This window comes from Plectropomus leopardus, chromosome 14, assembly GCF_026936395.1.
Source record: "Plectropomus leopardus strain MGB_pleo_1.0 chromosome 14, ASM2693639v1, whole genome shotgun sequence".
NCBI classification, from domain to species: domain Eukaryota; kingdom Metazoa; phylum Chordata; class Actinopteri; order Perciformes; family Serranidae; genus Plectropomus; species Plectropomus leopardus.
In genome coordinates, this window is record NC_142189.1 from 2,542,999 (window position 1) to 2,559,775 (window position 16,777).

At 36.1% G+C, this 16,777-nt stretch overlaps 1 protein-coding gene across 8 annotated transcripts in view; it reads left to right on the top strand.

Annotated features, from left to right (window-relative positions):
* dctn1b (dynactin 1b) overlaps positions 1 to 16,777 on the top strand; it is an 86,423-nt gene that overhangs the window by 48,268 nt on the left and 21,378 nt on the right. For all 8 annotated transcript variants that reach the window (XM_088087837.1, XM_088087838.1, XM_088087833.1 and 5 more), the window contains 2 exons: positions 1,020 to 1,147; positions 2,344 to 2,530. In XM_088087837.1, the coding sequence (XP_087943963.1) occupies positions 1,020 to 1,147; positions 2,344 to 2,530 (315 nt within the window). The remainder of the gene's footprint in view (positions 1 to 1,019; positions 1,148 to 2,343; positions 2,531 to 16,777) is intronic.

Sequence of the window (16,777 nt, forward strand, 5' to 3'; positions counted from 1 at the left end):
ATTTAACACCAGCTGCCTTTGACCTTAACAACCTGTGACCTCCTCTCTGTCTCACTCTTTTCTATTTTTGTGGGGTTTTTTTCTGCAGAGGAACAAAAAGGTATCGACCTGCTTGTAGTGACACGTTGTTGATCTTGCATGCTAATTTATGTTTAAAAAAAATTAAAATTAAATGATCAATTTTGATTTGATAATATTGAAATACTACATGCATGTGTTATTCAGGGTTTCTGCAGGTCTTGAAAAGTGTCTAAAAGCACAGAATTTATTTCCCTCAAAAAAGGCATTTCAGGGTATTAAAAAAATCCTAAACCTTAATTTGATAATACCTTAATATTGACTTTTTTCCCTCGTGTTTTTGAAAGAAATTGCAATTGCAAGTTAAAGCAGGATTAGTAATTCATATTTTCAATACAGTAATAATAATAATAATAATAATAATTATTATTATTATTATTATTATTATTATTATTATAAAAATAAAAAAATATATTTTTACTGTTGATTGCATTTATTTAGTACTTAGTACTAACTCAAATTTTTTCAAAGACACTTTACAAAAGTTTCTAACTTAATGTTTCTCAATAATCAAACAAATCGTCGATGAAATAAATTATATTCCTGATGTCACGGTGAAACACGTGTTAAATTGTATTCTTTATGGTAACTCCTGCAGAAACCATTTTTATTATTATTGCCATTGAGATTGTTTTATCTGTGTATTATACCTATTAATGTGATATTCATTTTGGAAATCAGCATTTCCTGGCATGCACATGCTCATCTTCCTGCATGATCTTAATCCTCATTTAGCAGCCGTGCTCCGTATGTAAGTGAAAATATCAGGTGCCTCACAAAGAGATCAACTCCATCAAATAAAATCCTAAATAAGAGAATGACGGTAAACTCACAGAAGCTACATTAACTTTGGTATTCAGTGCGCACGAAGTGTGAAATGAAAGATTTGGATCCAGTCAGATGTTTATAACATGTTTCTTCTCTTTTTCTCTCTCCCGCAGCCAACATGATGTCAGGTGTCGGATCAGGTTCGGGCATCCAGGTGATCGACTCTCCTCTGCTGACTCAGCAGATCGAAGCTCAGAGACTTTGCATCAAACACCTGAAGAACGACAACAACAGACTGAAGGTACGAACATCGCTGCACCAACTCAGCAGAGACGTATCTTTGTATTTATTTTATATGGAAAATACAGTAGGTCTCAAACATACAAAAGAGCAAAAAAACTGCACTGACAAACATTCAATAGATATTCGAACTTAGACAATTGGTTAAGTTTTTAATATTCTTAATGCTGAATCTTTTTTTTTTAAAGTTTTAGATTAATCCTTTAATATCATTTAACTAACTTTTCTTTGTTTTCTGATTGTCAAAGCTAAGACAAGTTGATAGATAATGACACCTTGATCTTTACACAGTCTGTGTAACTGGTCATGTAAATATTTTATTAAATTTTGCAGATTTTGAGGAGCACACATGATAAGTTCGCTCATTACAAAAACTTGTAATGTGATAACAAATGTGATAACAGCCCACGAACGTAACACAAATCTGCTGCTTTTAATCTAATACATTTCCCACAATTGAATAGCAGTTTCCTACTACAAGAGTAATACGTAACATTATAATAATACAATAATATTACATTTATTGTATATTATTTTTTATGAAGGTGAAAATCTTAGTTAGTTTCCCACAAATTAAATATAAAAAATAAATATATAGATTTTTGTGGTCATTGTTTGTTTTTTTACTCATGCACCTGCAGATGTGTTGGTGTCAGCTGGTTAGAAAATATAACAGATTTGGGCAGAGCGAGTCAAAACGTGTCAAAGCAGCACTTTACGTGCAGTACAGACTGTATGCAGCAGCTTTATCATTCCTTGTCAGTTTAAAGAATTCCCACATCGCTATGAAATTTGCAGGAAATTTGCTATTATCTTTGTGGGATTATGATATTAAAGGCTGCAGATTTGTATTTTTGTTTGTAGATTATTACGTTTGCGGGTGTTACAAACCTCGGCATGTTAATCCTGACGATTCATATCCTTGAGTCCTAAATTTACATGAAATCTAATGTAGGATCTGGGTTAATATCTCCACTACTGTGCTGTAAATATGGTAACCTGCATGTGTCGAGAATATTTTTAACCTCAGAAGTTCAGTCTGATTGACGTATGTCGGACGAGCTGACTGTAACTGCAGCCTTTGGCTTTTAATTGTCCACCAAACATGACTTTTGTTTGAAATTTACCATAGAAATGTCAATCGCTGATGATGCTGTTTCACCTGAATTCATCGTGTGTCCATCGTTTCCCTCGCAGGCTGAGAAGATGCGCGCTCAGCTGGCCTCTCTGCCTCCTCTTCGTGTGACCAAACTTCCCTCCAGAGATGGAGGCCGTCCCGAAGTGCTCTCCAGCGCCCTCTACCGCAAGACTGACCAGCTCCTGGAGACTCTGCTGCAAATGAGTGCCAACGTCAAAGTAGTGGACATCACTGGGAAATCTCCAGGTGCGTGATAGTGGTCTGAGGCAGATTTATTAAGAAAAAAGACACAGAAAACGTCATAGTATAGTATGTCGTCGAAAATGACCCAAAATTACCCAAAAACGTCATAGTATAGTATGCCGTCAAGAATAACCTAAAAATGAATACGCTGGAGAGCAGACAAATATAGAACAGGTTCAAACCATATTTATTAACAAAAAACAACAGTAAATTACCGAACTTTTCTGTAATGACCAAAACAAACGGTAGCAGTGTTCTTGAGGAAAAAATAACAGCACAATAACTCCCACGAACTCGTGGTCACACACTCCAGACTGTAGGTAGAATAAAGACGTCAGTTAATGTCATCAAAATGAAAAAAACAACAAACCTATAACAATTAGGATTGCAACAACCATTTTTAAAGACGTACTATACTGTGACGTTTCCTGTCGTTTTTTCTACATGCTATGCTGAACATCTCTTGAAATGCTATTTTATGCGGTTTTCAGCTGTTTTCTGCTGTTTTTGGGACATGTCATTTTTCACGATTCTATAAAGCCTTGCATTTTTCGACATGCCACATTATAGTGATTTTTGCAGTTTTTGCAATATTCCATGCCATGGTGTGTCTCTGCACGCTATTTACCGGGTTTTCATAAGTTTTTGGGACATGTCATTTTTTGATTTTTCACCATACTATAACCTTGATCTTTGGTTAATTTTTTTTTTACATGCCATAATGTGGTGTTTTTGGCCGTTTTGCAACATTCTCTGAGATTACATGTCTCGGCACGCTATTTTACGCGTTTTTCAGCTGTTTTCAGTTGTTTTTGGGGCATGTCATTTTTTGACTTCTTCCTTGATGAGTCATTTTTTCCACATGCCATTTTTGGTGTTTTTGGCCATGTTTGCAACATTGCATGCTTTGGCATGTTTCAGCATGCATATAGTATTCAGTTGTTTTTGGATACTATAGCCTTTTGGGGTCATTTTTACTGCTTGCCATATAACTGTGTTTTTGACCGTTTTTGCAACACTCTATGCTATGGCGTATCTCAGAACGCTATTTTATGCAGTTTTCGGCTTTTTTTGGGACAATTCATTTTTTGACATTCTCACCATACTATAGCCTTGCTTTTTTGGTCATTTTTCTGACGTTCCAAATTAGGGTGTTTTTGGACGTTTTTGCAACATTGTTCGCTATGGTGTAGCTCAACACGCTATTTTAGGTTGATTTAGGCAGTTTTCAGCTGTTTTTGGGAATGGTAATTTTTGCCATTTTTGCCATACTATAGCCTTGCTTTTTTGATCATTTTTCCCATGTTCCAAATTTGGATGTTTTTGGACGTTTTTGCAGCATTCTATCCTACAGCGCTGTTCAACATGCTATTTCATGTCGATTTCAGCAGTTTTCAGCTGTTTTTGGGAATTGTCATTTTTGACAGTTTTGCCATACTATAGCCTTGCTTATTTGGTCATTTTTTCCACGTTCCAAATTTGGATGTTTTTGGACGTTTTTGCAGCAGTCTATCCTACGGCACTGTTCAACATGCTATTTCATGTCGATTTCAGCAGTTTTCAGCTGTTTTTGGGAATTGTCATTTTTGGACATTTTTGCCATACTATAGCCTTGCTTTTTTGGTCATTTTCATGACGTTCCAAATTAGAGTGTTTTTGGATGTTTTTGCAACATTGTTCGCTATGGCTTAGCTAAACACGCTATTGTAGGTTTATTTTAACAATTTTCAGCTGTTTTTGGGAAATGTCATTTTTTGACATTTTTGCCATACTATAGCCTTGCTATCTATGTCATTTTTATGACGTTCCAGATTAGGGTGTTTTTCGACGTTTTTTCCAACATTTTGTGCTACAGCACTGTGCAACACACTATTTTATGTTGATATAAGGCAGTTTTCAGCTGTTTTTGGGAATGGTCATTTTTTGACATTTTTGCCATACTATAGCCTTGCTTTTTTGGTCATTTTCATGACGTTCCAAATTAGAGTGTTTTTGGACGTTTTTGCAACATTGTTCGCTATGGTGTAGCTCAACACGCTATTTTAGGTTGATTTAGGCAGTTTTCAGCTGTTTTTGGGAATGGTCATTTTTGCCATTTTTGCCATACTATAGCCTTGCTTTTTTGGTCATTGTTATGACATTCCAAATTCGGGTGTTTTTGGATGTTTTTTGCAACATTGTTCGCTATGGCTTAGCTAAACATGCTATTGTAGGTTTATTTTAACAGTTTTCAGCTGTTTTCGGGAAATGTTATTTTTGACATTTTTGCCATACTATAGCCTTGCTTATTTGGTCATTTTTTCCACGTTCCAAATTTGGATGTTTTTGGACGTTTTTGCAGCATTCTGTCCTACGGCACTGTTCAACACGCTATTTCATGTCGATTTCAGCAGTTTTCAGCTGTTTTTGGGAATTGTCATTTTTGGACATTTTTGCCATACTATAGCCTTGCTTTTTTCGTCATTTTCATGACGTTCCAAATTAGAGTGTTTTTGGATGTTTTTGCAACATTGTTCGCTATGGCTTAGCTAAACACGCTATTGTAGGTTTATTTTAACAATTTTCAGCTGTTTTTGGGAAATGTCATTTTTTGACATTTTTGCCATACTATAGCCTTGCTATCTATGTCATTTTCATGACGTTCCAAATTAGGGTGTTTTTGGACGTTTTTGCAACATTGTTTGCTATGGTGTAGCTCAACACGCTATTTTAGGTAGATTTAGGCAGTTTTCAGCTGTTTTTGGGAAGTGTCATTTTTGACATTTTTGCCATACTATAGCCTTGCTTTTTTGGTCATTTTTTCGACTTTCTAAATTAGGGTGTTTTTGGACGTTTTTGCAACATTCTATGCTACGGCACTGTTCAACACGCTATTTTATGTTGATTTAGGCAGTTTTCAGCTGTTTTTGGGAATGGTAATTTTTTGACATTTTTCCATACTATAGCCTTGCTTTTTTGGTCATTTTTTCGACGTTCCAAATTAGGGTGTTTTTGGACGTTTTGGCAACATTGTTTGCTATGGTGTAGCTTAATATGCTATTTTAGGTTGATTTAGGCAGTTTTCGGTCACTTTTGGGAAATGTCATTTTTTGACATTTTTGCCTTGCTTTTTTGGTCATTTTTTCGACTTTCCAAATTTGGATGTTTTTGGACATTTGTTGCAACATTCTATGCTACGGCACTGTTCAACATGCTATTTTAGGTTGATTTAGGCAGTTTTCAGCTGTTTTTGGGAAATGTCATTTTTTGACATTTTTGCCATACTATAGCCTTGCTTTTTTGGTCATTTTTCCCACGTTCCAAATTTGGATGTTTTTGGACGTTTTTTTGCAACATTGTTCACTATGGTGTAGCTCAGCATGCTTTTTTAGGTTGATTTAGGCAGTTTTCAGTCGTTTTTGGGGAAATGTCATTTTTTGACATTTTTGCCATACTATAGCCTTGCTCTTTTGGTCATTTTTCCCACGTTCCAAATTAGGGTGTTTTTGGACGTTTTTGCAACATTGTTCGTTGTGGCTTAGCTCAACACGCTATTTTATGTTGATTTCGGCAGTTTTCAGCTGTTTTTGGGAAATGTCATTTTTTGACATTTTTGCCATACTATAGCCTTGCTTTTTTGGTCATTTTTCCCACGTTCCAAATTTGGATGTTTTTGGACGTTTTTGCAACATTCTATGCTACGGCACTGTTCAACACGCTATTTTATGTTGATTTAGGCAGTTTTCAGCTGTTTTTGGGAATGGTCATTTTTTGACATTTTTTCCATACTATAGCCTTGCTTTTTTGGTCATTTTTTCGACGTTCCAAATTAGGGTGTTTTTGGATGTTTTGGCAACATTGTTTGCTATGGTGTAGCTTAATATGCTATTTTATGTTGATTTAGGCAGTTTTCGGTCGCTTTTGGGAAATGTCATTTTTTGACATTTTTGCCATACTATAGCCTTGCTTTTTTGGTCATTTTTTCGACTTTCCAAATTTGGATGTTTTTGGACATTTGTTGCAACATTCTATGCTATGGCACTGTTCAACATGCTATTTTAGGTTGATTTAGGCAGTTTTCAGCTGTTTTTGGGAATTGTCATTTTCTGACATTTTTGCCATACTATAGCCTTGCTTTTTTGGTCAAGTCAAGTCAAGTCAGTTTTATTTATATAGCCCATTATCACAAAACATGGTTTGCCTCAGAGGGCTTTGCAGTGTACGACATCCCTCTGGCCTTAGACCCTCACATCACCCAAGGAAAAACTCCCCAAAAAGAACCCCTGTAACGGGGAAAAAAAAGAGGAAGAAACCTCAGGAAGAGCGGTATAGGATGATGAGGGATCCCTCTTCCAGGACGGACAGACGAGCAATAGATGTCGTAAATAGCAAATGAAATACAATCATGGCAAAAAAGGAAAGAGAGAGAGAGAGGGGGAGGGGGGGGGCACAGCAATAATAGAAACAGATGCATGTCATATTACAATAATGGTAGGTGTGGAATTAGTAATTGCTCTCTATGATGATGTTGATAGAGATGATAACAGTCTCATGCATATGTTGAAAGGGGGGTGTCCAAAGGCAAGATCACAGCATCGGCGCAACCAGGACCAGACCACGATCGGGGCGAGCGGGGGGCACAGAATCAGTACAGCCACAGCACGAGCACAACCAAAAGCAGGGTCACGGCATCAGCACAGCTATCACCACGGTCAGGCACAGTCAAGGTTACGGCCAGGATCCAGGGAAACTAGGAAACAAGGGAGCAGGAACGCTCCCGAGAGGCAACAGGATTAGCGTAGTGCAGTTCAACAGACCCAGGCTCTGTAATCGCGAGCCCCAGGTAGTGAGAGTACCACATGGCTATCACAGAGCTAAGCTAAGCTTGCACATGGCAATGCAGTTAACAGACATGCATGATTTCTGATGGCAGCATTGAGAGAAGGAAAGGAGCTCAGCATATCAGAGGAAGTCCCCCGGCAGGTTAAACCTATGTCAGCCTAACTATGGGCTGGTCCAGGCAACCTGAGCCAGCCCTGATTATGAGCTTTATCAAAGAGGAAGGTCTTAAGTCTACCCTTAAAGGTTGAAACGGTGTCTGCCTCCCTGACCGAAAATGGAAGATGGTTCCATAGGAAGTAGGGAGTTTTTTGACTTTCCAAATTCAGGTGTTTTTGGACGTTTTTGCAACATTGTTCGCTACGGCGTGTGACAGCATGCTATTTTATGTTGATTTCGGCAGTTTTCAGCTGTTTTTGGGAAATGTCATTTTTGACATTTTTGCCATACTATAGCCTTGCTTTTTTGGTCATTTTTTCGACTTTCCAAATTAGGGTGTTTTTGGACGTTTTGGCAACATTGTTCACTATGGTGTAGCTCAGCATGCTTTTTTAGGTTGATTTAGACAGTTTTCAGTCGTTTTTGGGGAAATGTCATTTTCTGACATTTTTGCCATACTATAGCCTTGCTTCTTTGGTCATTTTTCCCACGTTCCAAATTTGGATGTTTTTGGACGTTTTTGCAACATTGTTCGTTGTGGCCTAGCTCAACACGCTATTTTAGGTTGATTTTAACAGTTTTCAGCTGTTTTTGGGAATTGTCATTTTTGACATTTTTGCCATACTATAGCCTTGCTTTTTTGGTCATTTTTTCGACTTTCCAAATTAGGGTGTTTTTGGACGTTTTTTCCAACATTCTATGCTACGGCACTGTTCAACACGCTATTTTATGTTGATTTCAGAGGTTTTCAGCTGTTTTTGAGAATTGTCATTTTTTGACATTTTTGCCATACTATAGTATTGCTTTTTTGGTCATTTTCATGACTTTCCAAATTCTGGTGTTTTTGGACGTTTTTGCAACATTGTTCGCTGTGGCTTAGCTCAACACACTTTTTTAGGTTGATTTTAACAGTTTTCAGCTGTTTTTGGGAAATGTCATTTTTGACATTTTTGCCATACTATAGCCTTGCTTTTTTGGTCATTTTTCCCACGTTCCAAATTTGGATGTTTTTGGACGCTTTTTTGCAACATTGTTCACTATGGTGTAGCTCAGCATGCTTTTTTAGGTTGATTTAGGCAATTTTCGGTCGTTTTTGGGAAATGTCATTTTTTGACATTTTTGCCATACTATAGCCTTGCTTTTTTGGTCATTTTTCCCACGTTCCAAATTCAGGTGTTTTTGGACGTTTTTGCAACATTGTTCGCTATAGTGTAGCTCAACACGCTATTTTATGTTGATTTCGTCAGTTTTCAGCTGTTTTTGGGAAATGTCATTTTTTGACATTTTTGCCATACTATAGCCTTGCTTTTTTGGTCATTTTATCGACTTTCCAAATTAGGGTGTTTATGGACGTTTTTTCCAACATTCTGTGCTACGGCACTGTTCAACACGCTATTTTATGTTGATTTAGGCAGTTTTCAGCTGTTTTTTGGAATGGTCATTTTTTGACATTTTTGCCATACTATGCTTTTTTGGTCATTTTTTCGATGTTCCAAATTTGGCTGTTTTTGGATGTTTTTGCAACATTGTTCGCTATGGTGTAGCTCAACACGCTATTTTAGGTTGATTTTAACAGTTTTCAGCTGTTTTTGGGAATTGTCATTTTTTGACATTTTTGCCATACTATAGCCTTGCTTTTTTGGTCATTTTTCCCACGTTCCAAATTTGGATGTTTTTGGACGCTTTTTTGCAACATTGTTCACTATGGTGTAGCTCAGCATGCTTTTTTAGGTTGATTTAGGCAGTTTTCAGTCGTTTTTGGGAAATGTCATTTTTTGACATTTTTGCCATACTATAGCCTTGCTTTTTTGGTCATTTTTCCCACGTTCCAAATTCAGGTGTTTTTGGCCGTTTTTGCAACATTGTTCGCTATGGTGTAGCTCAGCATGCTATTTTAGGTTGATTTCAGCAGTTTTCAGCTGTTTTTTGGAATGGTCATTTTTTGACATTTTTGCCATACTATGCTTTTTTGGTCATTTTTTCGATGTTCCAAATTTGGATGTTTTTGGACGCTTTTTTGCAACATTGTTCACTATGGTGTAGCTCAGCATGCTATTTTAGGTTGATTTCAGCAGTTTTCAGCTGTTTTTGGGAATGGTCATTTTTGACATTTTTGCCATACTATAGCCTTGCTTTTTTGGTCATTTTTCCCAAGTTCCAAATTTGGATGTTTTTGGACGTTTTTGCAACATTCTATGCTACGGCACTGTTCAACACGCTATTTTATGTTGATTTAGGCAGTTTTCAGCTGTTTTGGGGAAGTGTCATTTTTTGACTTTTTTGCCATACTATAGCCTTGCTTTTTTGGTCATTTTTTCGACGTTCCAAATTTGGATGTTTTTGGACGTTTTTGCAACATTGTTCGCTATGGTGTAGCTTAATATGCTATTTTAGGTTGATTTTAACAGTTTTCAGCTGTTTTTGGGGAAATGTCATTTTTTGACATTTTTGCCATACTATAGCCTTGCTTTTTTGGTCATTTTCATGACTTTCCAAATTTGGGTGTTTTTGGACGTTTTTGCAACAGTGTTCACTATGGCGTGTGTAAGCATGCTATTTTATGTTGATTTCAGAGGTTTTCAGCTGTTTTTGAGAATTGTCATTTTTTGACATTTTTGCCATACTATAGCCTTGCTTTTTTGGTCATTTTTTCGACTTTCCAAATTAGGGTGTTTTTGGACGTTTTTGCAACATTCTATGCTACGGCACTGTTCAACACGCTATTTTATGTTGATTTAGGCAGTTTTCAGCTGTTTTGGGGAAGTGTCATTTTTTGACATTTTTGCCATACTATAGCCTTGCTTTTTTGGTCATTTTTTCGACGTTCCAAATTTGGATGTTTTTGGACGTTTTTGCAACATTGTTCGCTATGGTGTAGCTTAATATGCTATTTTAGGTTGATTTCAGCAGTTTTCAGCTGTTTTTGGGAATGGTCATTTTTGACATTTTTGCCATACTATAGCCTTGCTTTTTTGGTCATTTTTCCCAAGTTCCAAATTTGGATGTTTTTGGACGTTTTTTTGCAACATTGTTCACTATGGTGTAGCTCAGCATGCTTTTTTAGGTTGATTTAGGCAGTTTTCAGTCGTTTTTGGGGAAATGTCGTTTTTTGACATTTTTGCCATACTATAGCCTTGCTTTTTTGGTCATTTTCATGACTTTCCAAATTTGGGTGTTTTTGGACGTTTTTGCAACAGTGTTCACTATGGCGTGTGTAAGCATGCTATTTTATGTTGATTTCAGAGGTTTTCAGCTGTTTTTGAGAATTGTCATTTTTTGACATTTTTGCCATACTATAGCCTTGCTTTTTTGGTCATTTTTTCGACTTTCCAAATTAGGGTGTTTTTGGAGGTTTTTGCAACATTCTGTGCTACGGCACTGTTCAACACGCTATTTTATGTTGATTTAGGCAGTTTTCAGCTGTTTTGGGGAAGTGTCATTTTTTGACATTTTTGCCATACTATAGCCTTGCTTTTTTGGTCATTTTTTCGACGTTCCAAATTTGGATGTTTTTGGACGTTTTTGCAACATTGTTCGCTATGGTGTAGCTTAATATGCTATTTTAGGTTGATTTTAACAGTTTTCAGCTGTTTTTGGGAAATGTCATTTTTTGACATTTTTGCCATACTATAGCCTTGCTTTTTTGGTCATTTTTATGACGTTCCAAATTTGGATGTTTTTGGACGTTTTTTTGCAACATTGTTCACTATGGTGTAGCTCAGCATGCTTTTTTAGGTTGATTTAGGCAGTTTTCAGTCGTTTTTGGGGAAATGTCGTTTTTTGACATTTTTGCCATACTATAGCCTTGCTTTTTTGGTCATTTTCATGACTTTCCAAATTTGGGTGTTTTTGGACGTTTTTGCAACAGTGTTCACTATGGCGTGTGTAAGCATGCTATTTTATGTTGATTTCAGAGGTTTTCAGCTGTTTTTGAGAATTGTCATTTTTTGACATTTTTGCCATACTATAGCCTTGCTTTTTTCGTCATTTTTTCGACTTTCCAAATTAGGGTGTTTTTGGACGTTTTTGCAACATTCTATGCTACGGCACTGTTCAACACGCTATTTTATGTTGATTTAGGCAGTTTTCAGCTGTTTTGGGGAAGTGTCATTTTTTGACATTTTTGCCATACTATAGCCTTGCTTTTTTGGTCATTTTTTCGACGTTCCAAATTTGGATGTTTTTGGACGTTTTTGCAACATTGTTCGCTATGGTGTAGCTTAATATGCTATTTTAGGTTGATTTGAACAGTTTTCAGCTGTTTTTGGGGAAATGTCATTTTTTGACATTTTTGCCATACTATAGCCTTGCTTTTTTGGTCATTTTCATGACTTTCCAAATTTGGGTGTTTTTGGACGTTTTTGCAACAGTGTTCACTATGGCGTGTGTAAGCATGCTATTTTATGTTGATTTCAGAGGTTTTCAGCTGTTTTTGAGAATTGTCATTTTTTGACATTTTTGCCATACTATAGCCTTGCTTTTTTGGTCATTTTTTCGACTTTCCAAATTAGGGTGTTTTTGGACGTTTTTGCAACATTCTATGCTACGGCACTGTTCAACACGCTATTTTATGTTGATTTAGGCAGTTTTCAGCTGTTTTTGGGAAGTGTCATTTTTGACATTTTTGCCATACTATAGCCTTGCTTCTTTGGTCATTTTTTCGACGTTCCAAATTTGGATGTTTTTGGACGTTTTTGCAACATTGTTCGCTATAGTGTAGCTTAATATGCTATTTTAGGTTGATTTTAACAGTTTTCAGCTGTTTTTGGGGAAATGTCATTTTTTGACATTTTTGCCATACTATAGCCTTGCTTTTTTGGTCATTTTCATGACTTTCCAAATTTGGGTGTTTTTGGACGTTTTTGCAACAGTGTTCACTATGGCGTGTGTAAGCATGCTATTTTATGTTGATTTCAGAGGTTTTCAGCTGTTTTTGAGAATTGTCATTTTTTGACATTTTTGCCATACTATAGCCTTGCTTTTTTGGTCATTTTTTGTCGACTTTCCAAATTAGGGTGTTTTGGGACGTTTTTTCCAACATTCTGTGCTACGGCACTGTTCAACACGCTATTTTATGTTGATTTAGGCAGTTTTCAGCTGTTTTGGGGAAGTGTCATTTTTTGACATTTTTGCCATACTATAGCCTTGCTTTTTTGGTCATTTTTTCGACGTTCCAAATTTGGATGTTTTTGGACGTTTTTGCAACATTGTTCGCTATGGTGTAGCTTAATATGCTATTTTAGGTTGATTTTAACAGTTTTCAGCTGTTTTTGGGAAATGTCATTTTTTGACATTTTGACATACTATAGCCTTGCTTTTTGGTCATTTTTCCCACGTTCCAAATTTGGATGTTTTTGGACGTTTTTTTGCAACATTGTTCACTATGGTGTAGCTCAGCATGCTTTTTTAGGTTGATTTAGGCAGTTTTCAGTCGTTTTTGGGGAAATGTCGTTTTTTGACATTTTTGCCATACTATAGCCTTGCTTTTTTGGTCATTTTCATGACTTTCCAAATTAGGGTGTTTTTGGACGTTTTTGCAACAGTGTTCACTATGGCGTGTGTAAGCATGCTATTTTATTTTGATTTAGGCAGTTTTCAGTTGTTTTTGGGAAATCTCATTTTTTGACATTTTTGCCATACTATAGCCTTGCTTTTATTGGTTATTATTTCGACGTTCCAAATTTGGATGTTTTTGGACGTTTTTGCAACATTGTTGGCTGTGGCTTAGCTCAACACGCTATTTTAGGTTGATTTTAACAGTTTTCAGCTGTTTTTGGGAATTGTCATTTTTGACATTTTTGCCATACTATAGCCTTGCTTCTTTGGTCATTTTTTCGACGTTCCAAGTTTGGATGTTTTTGGACATTTGTTGCAACATTCTATGCTACGGCACTGTTCAACACGCTATTTTATGTTGATTTCGGCAGTTTTCAGCTGTTTTTGGGAAATGGCATTTTTGACATTTTTTCCATACTATAGCCTTGCTTTTTTGGTCATTTTTCCCATCGCCCAAATTTGATGTTTTTGGACGTTTTTGCAACATTGTTCGTTGTGGCTTAGCTCAACACGCTATTTTAGGTTGATTTTAACAGTTTTCAGCTGTTTTTGAGAATTGTCATTTTTTGACATTTTTTTTTGGTCATTTTTTCGACTTTCCAAATTAGGGTGTTTTTGGAGGTTTTTGCAACATTCTGTGCTACGGCACTGTTCAACACGCTATTTTATGTTGATTTCGGCAGTTTTCAGCTGTTTTTGGGAATGGTCATTTTTTGACATTTTTGCCATACTATAGCCTTGCTTTTTTGGTCATTTTCATGACTTTCCAAATTCGGGTGTTTTTGGACGTTTTTGCAACGGTGTTTGCTATGGCTTAGCTAAACACGCTATTTTAGGTTGATTTCAGCAGTTTTCAGCTGTTTTTGGGAAGTGTCATTTTTTGACATTTTTGACATACTATAGCCTTGCTTTTTTGGTCATTTTTATGACTTTCCAAATTAGGATGTTTTTGAACGTTTTTTCCAACATTCTGTGCTACGGCACTGTTCAACACGCTATTTCATGTCGATTTGAGCAGTTTTCAGCTGTTTTTGGGAATGGTCATTTTTTTGACATTTTTGCCATACTATAGCCTTGCTTCTTTGGTCATTTTTTCGACTTTCCAAATTAGGGTGTTTTTGGAAATTTTTGCAACATTATTCGCTATGGCGTAGCTCAACATGCTATTTTGAGTTGTTTTTAACAGTTTTCAGCAGTTTTTGGGAAATGTCATTTTTTGACATTTTTGACATACTATAGCCTTGCTTTTTTGGTCATTTTTCCCACGTTCCAAATTTGGATGTTTTTGGACGTTTTTTTGCAACATTGTTCACTATGGTGTAGCTCAACACGCTATTTTAGGTTGATTTAGGCAGTTTTCAGTCGTTTTTGGGGAAATGTCATTTTTTGACATTTTTGCCATACTATAGCCTTGCTCTTTTGGTCATTTTTATGACGTTCCAAATTAGGGTGTTTTTGGACGTTTTTGCAACATTGTTCGCTATGGTGTAGCTCAACACGCTATTTTTTGTTGATTTCGTCAGTTTTTAGCTGTTTTTGGGAAATGTCATTTTTGCCATTTTTGCCATACTATAGCCTTGCTTTTTTGGTCATTTTTTCGACTTTCCAAATTAGGGTGTTTTTGGACGTTTTTGCAACATTCTATGCTACGGCACTGTTCAACACGCTATTTCATGTCGATTTGAGCAGTTTTCAGCTGTTTTTGGGAATGGTCATTTTTTGACATTTTTGCCATACTATAGCCTTGCTTCTTTGGTCATTTTTTGGACTTTCCAAATTAGGGTGTTTTTGGAAATTTTTGCAACATTATTCGCTATGGCGTAGCTCAACATGCTATTTTGAGTTGTTTTTAACAGTTTTCAGCAGTTTTTGGGAAATGTCATTTTTTGACATTTTTGCCATACTATAGCCTTGCTTTTTTGGTCATTTTTCCCACGTTCCAAATTTGGATGTTTTTGGACATTTTTTTGCAACATTGTTCACTATGGTGTAGCTCAGCATGCTTTTTTAGGTTGATTTAGGCAGTTTTCAGTCGTTTTTGGGGAAATGTCATTTTTTGACATTTTTGCCATACTATAGCCTTGCTTTTTTGGTCATTTTTCCCACGTTCCAAATTTGGATGTTTTTGGATGTTTTTGCAACATTGTTCGTTGTGGCTTAGCTCAACACGCTATTTTAGGTTGATTTTAACAGTTTTCAGCTGTTTTTGAGAATTGTCATTTTTTGACATTTTTGCCATACTATAGCCTTGCTCTTTTGGTCATTTTTATGACGTTCCAAATTAGGGTGTTTTTGGACGTTTTTGCAACATTCTATGCTACGGCACTGTTCAACATGTTCTTTTATGTTGATTTAGGCAGTTTTCAGCTGTTTTGGGAAGTGTCATTTTTTGACATTTTTGCCATACTATAGCCTTGCTTTTTTGGTCATTTTTTCGACGTTCCAAATTTGGATGTTTTTGGACGTTTTTGCATCATTGTTCGCTATGGTGTAACTTAATATGCTATTTTAGGTTGATTTTAACAGTTTTCAGCTGTTTTTGGGAAATGTCATTTTTTGACATTTTTGACATACTATAGCCTTGCTTTTTTGGTCATTTTTCCCACGTTCCAAATTTGGATGTTTTTGGACGTTTTTTTGCAACATTGTTCACTATGGTGTAGCTCAGCATGCTTTTTTAGGTTGATTTAGGCAGTTTTCAGTCGTTTTTGGGGAAATGTCGTTTTTTGACATTTTTGCCATACTATAGCCTTGCTTTTTTGGTCATTTTCATGACTTTCCAAATTAGGGTGTTTTTGGACGTTTTTGCAACAGTGTTCACTATGGCGTGTGTAAGCATGCTATTTTATGTTGATTTCGGCAGTTTTCAGCTGTTTTTGGGAAATGTCATTTTTGACATTTTTTCCATACTATAGCCTTGCTTTTTTCGTCATTTTTTCGACTTTCCAAATTAGGGTGTTTTTGGACGTTTTTGCAACATTCTATGCTACGGCACTGTTCAACACGCTATTTTATGTTGATTTAGGCAGTTTTCAGCTGTTTTGGGGAAGTGTCATTTTTTGACATTTTTGCCATACTATAGCCTTGCTTTTTTGGTCATTTTTTTCGATGTTCCAAATTAGGGTGTTTTTGGACGTTTTTACAACATTGTTTGCTATGGTGTAGCTCAACATGCTATTTTAGGTAGATTTTAACAGTTTTCAGCTGTTTTTTGGAATTGTCATTTTTTGACATTTTTGCCATACTATAGCCTTGCTTTTTTGGTCATTTTCATGACTTTCCAAATTTGGGTGTTTTTGGACGTTTTTGCAACAGTGTTCACTATGGCGTGTGTAAGCATGCTATTTTATGTTGATTTCAGAGGTTTTCAGCTGTTTTTGAGAATTGTCATTTTTTGACATTTTTGCCATACTATAGTATTACTTTTTTGGTCATTTTTTGTCGACTTTCCAAATTAGGGTGTTTTTGGACGTTTTTGCAACATTCTATGCTACGGCACTGTTCAACACGCTATTTTATATTGATTTAGGCAGTTTTCAGCTGTTTTGGGGAAGTGTCATTTTTTGACATTTTTGCCATACTATAGCCTTGCTTTTTTGGTCATTTTTTCGACGTTCCAAATTTGGATGTTTTTGGACGTTTTTGCAACATTGTTCGCTATGGTGTAGCTTAATATGCTATTTTAGGTTGATTTTAACAGTTTTCAGCTGTTTTTGG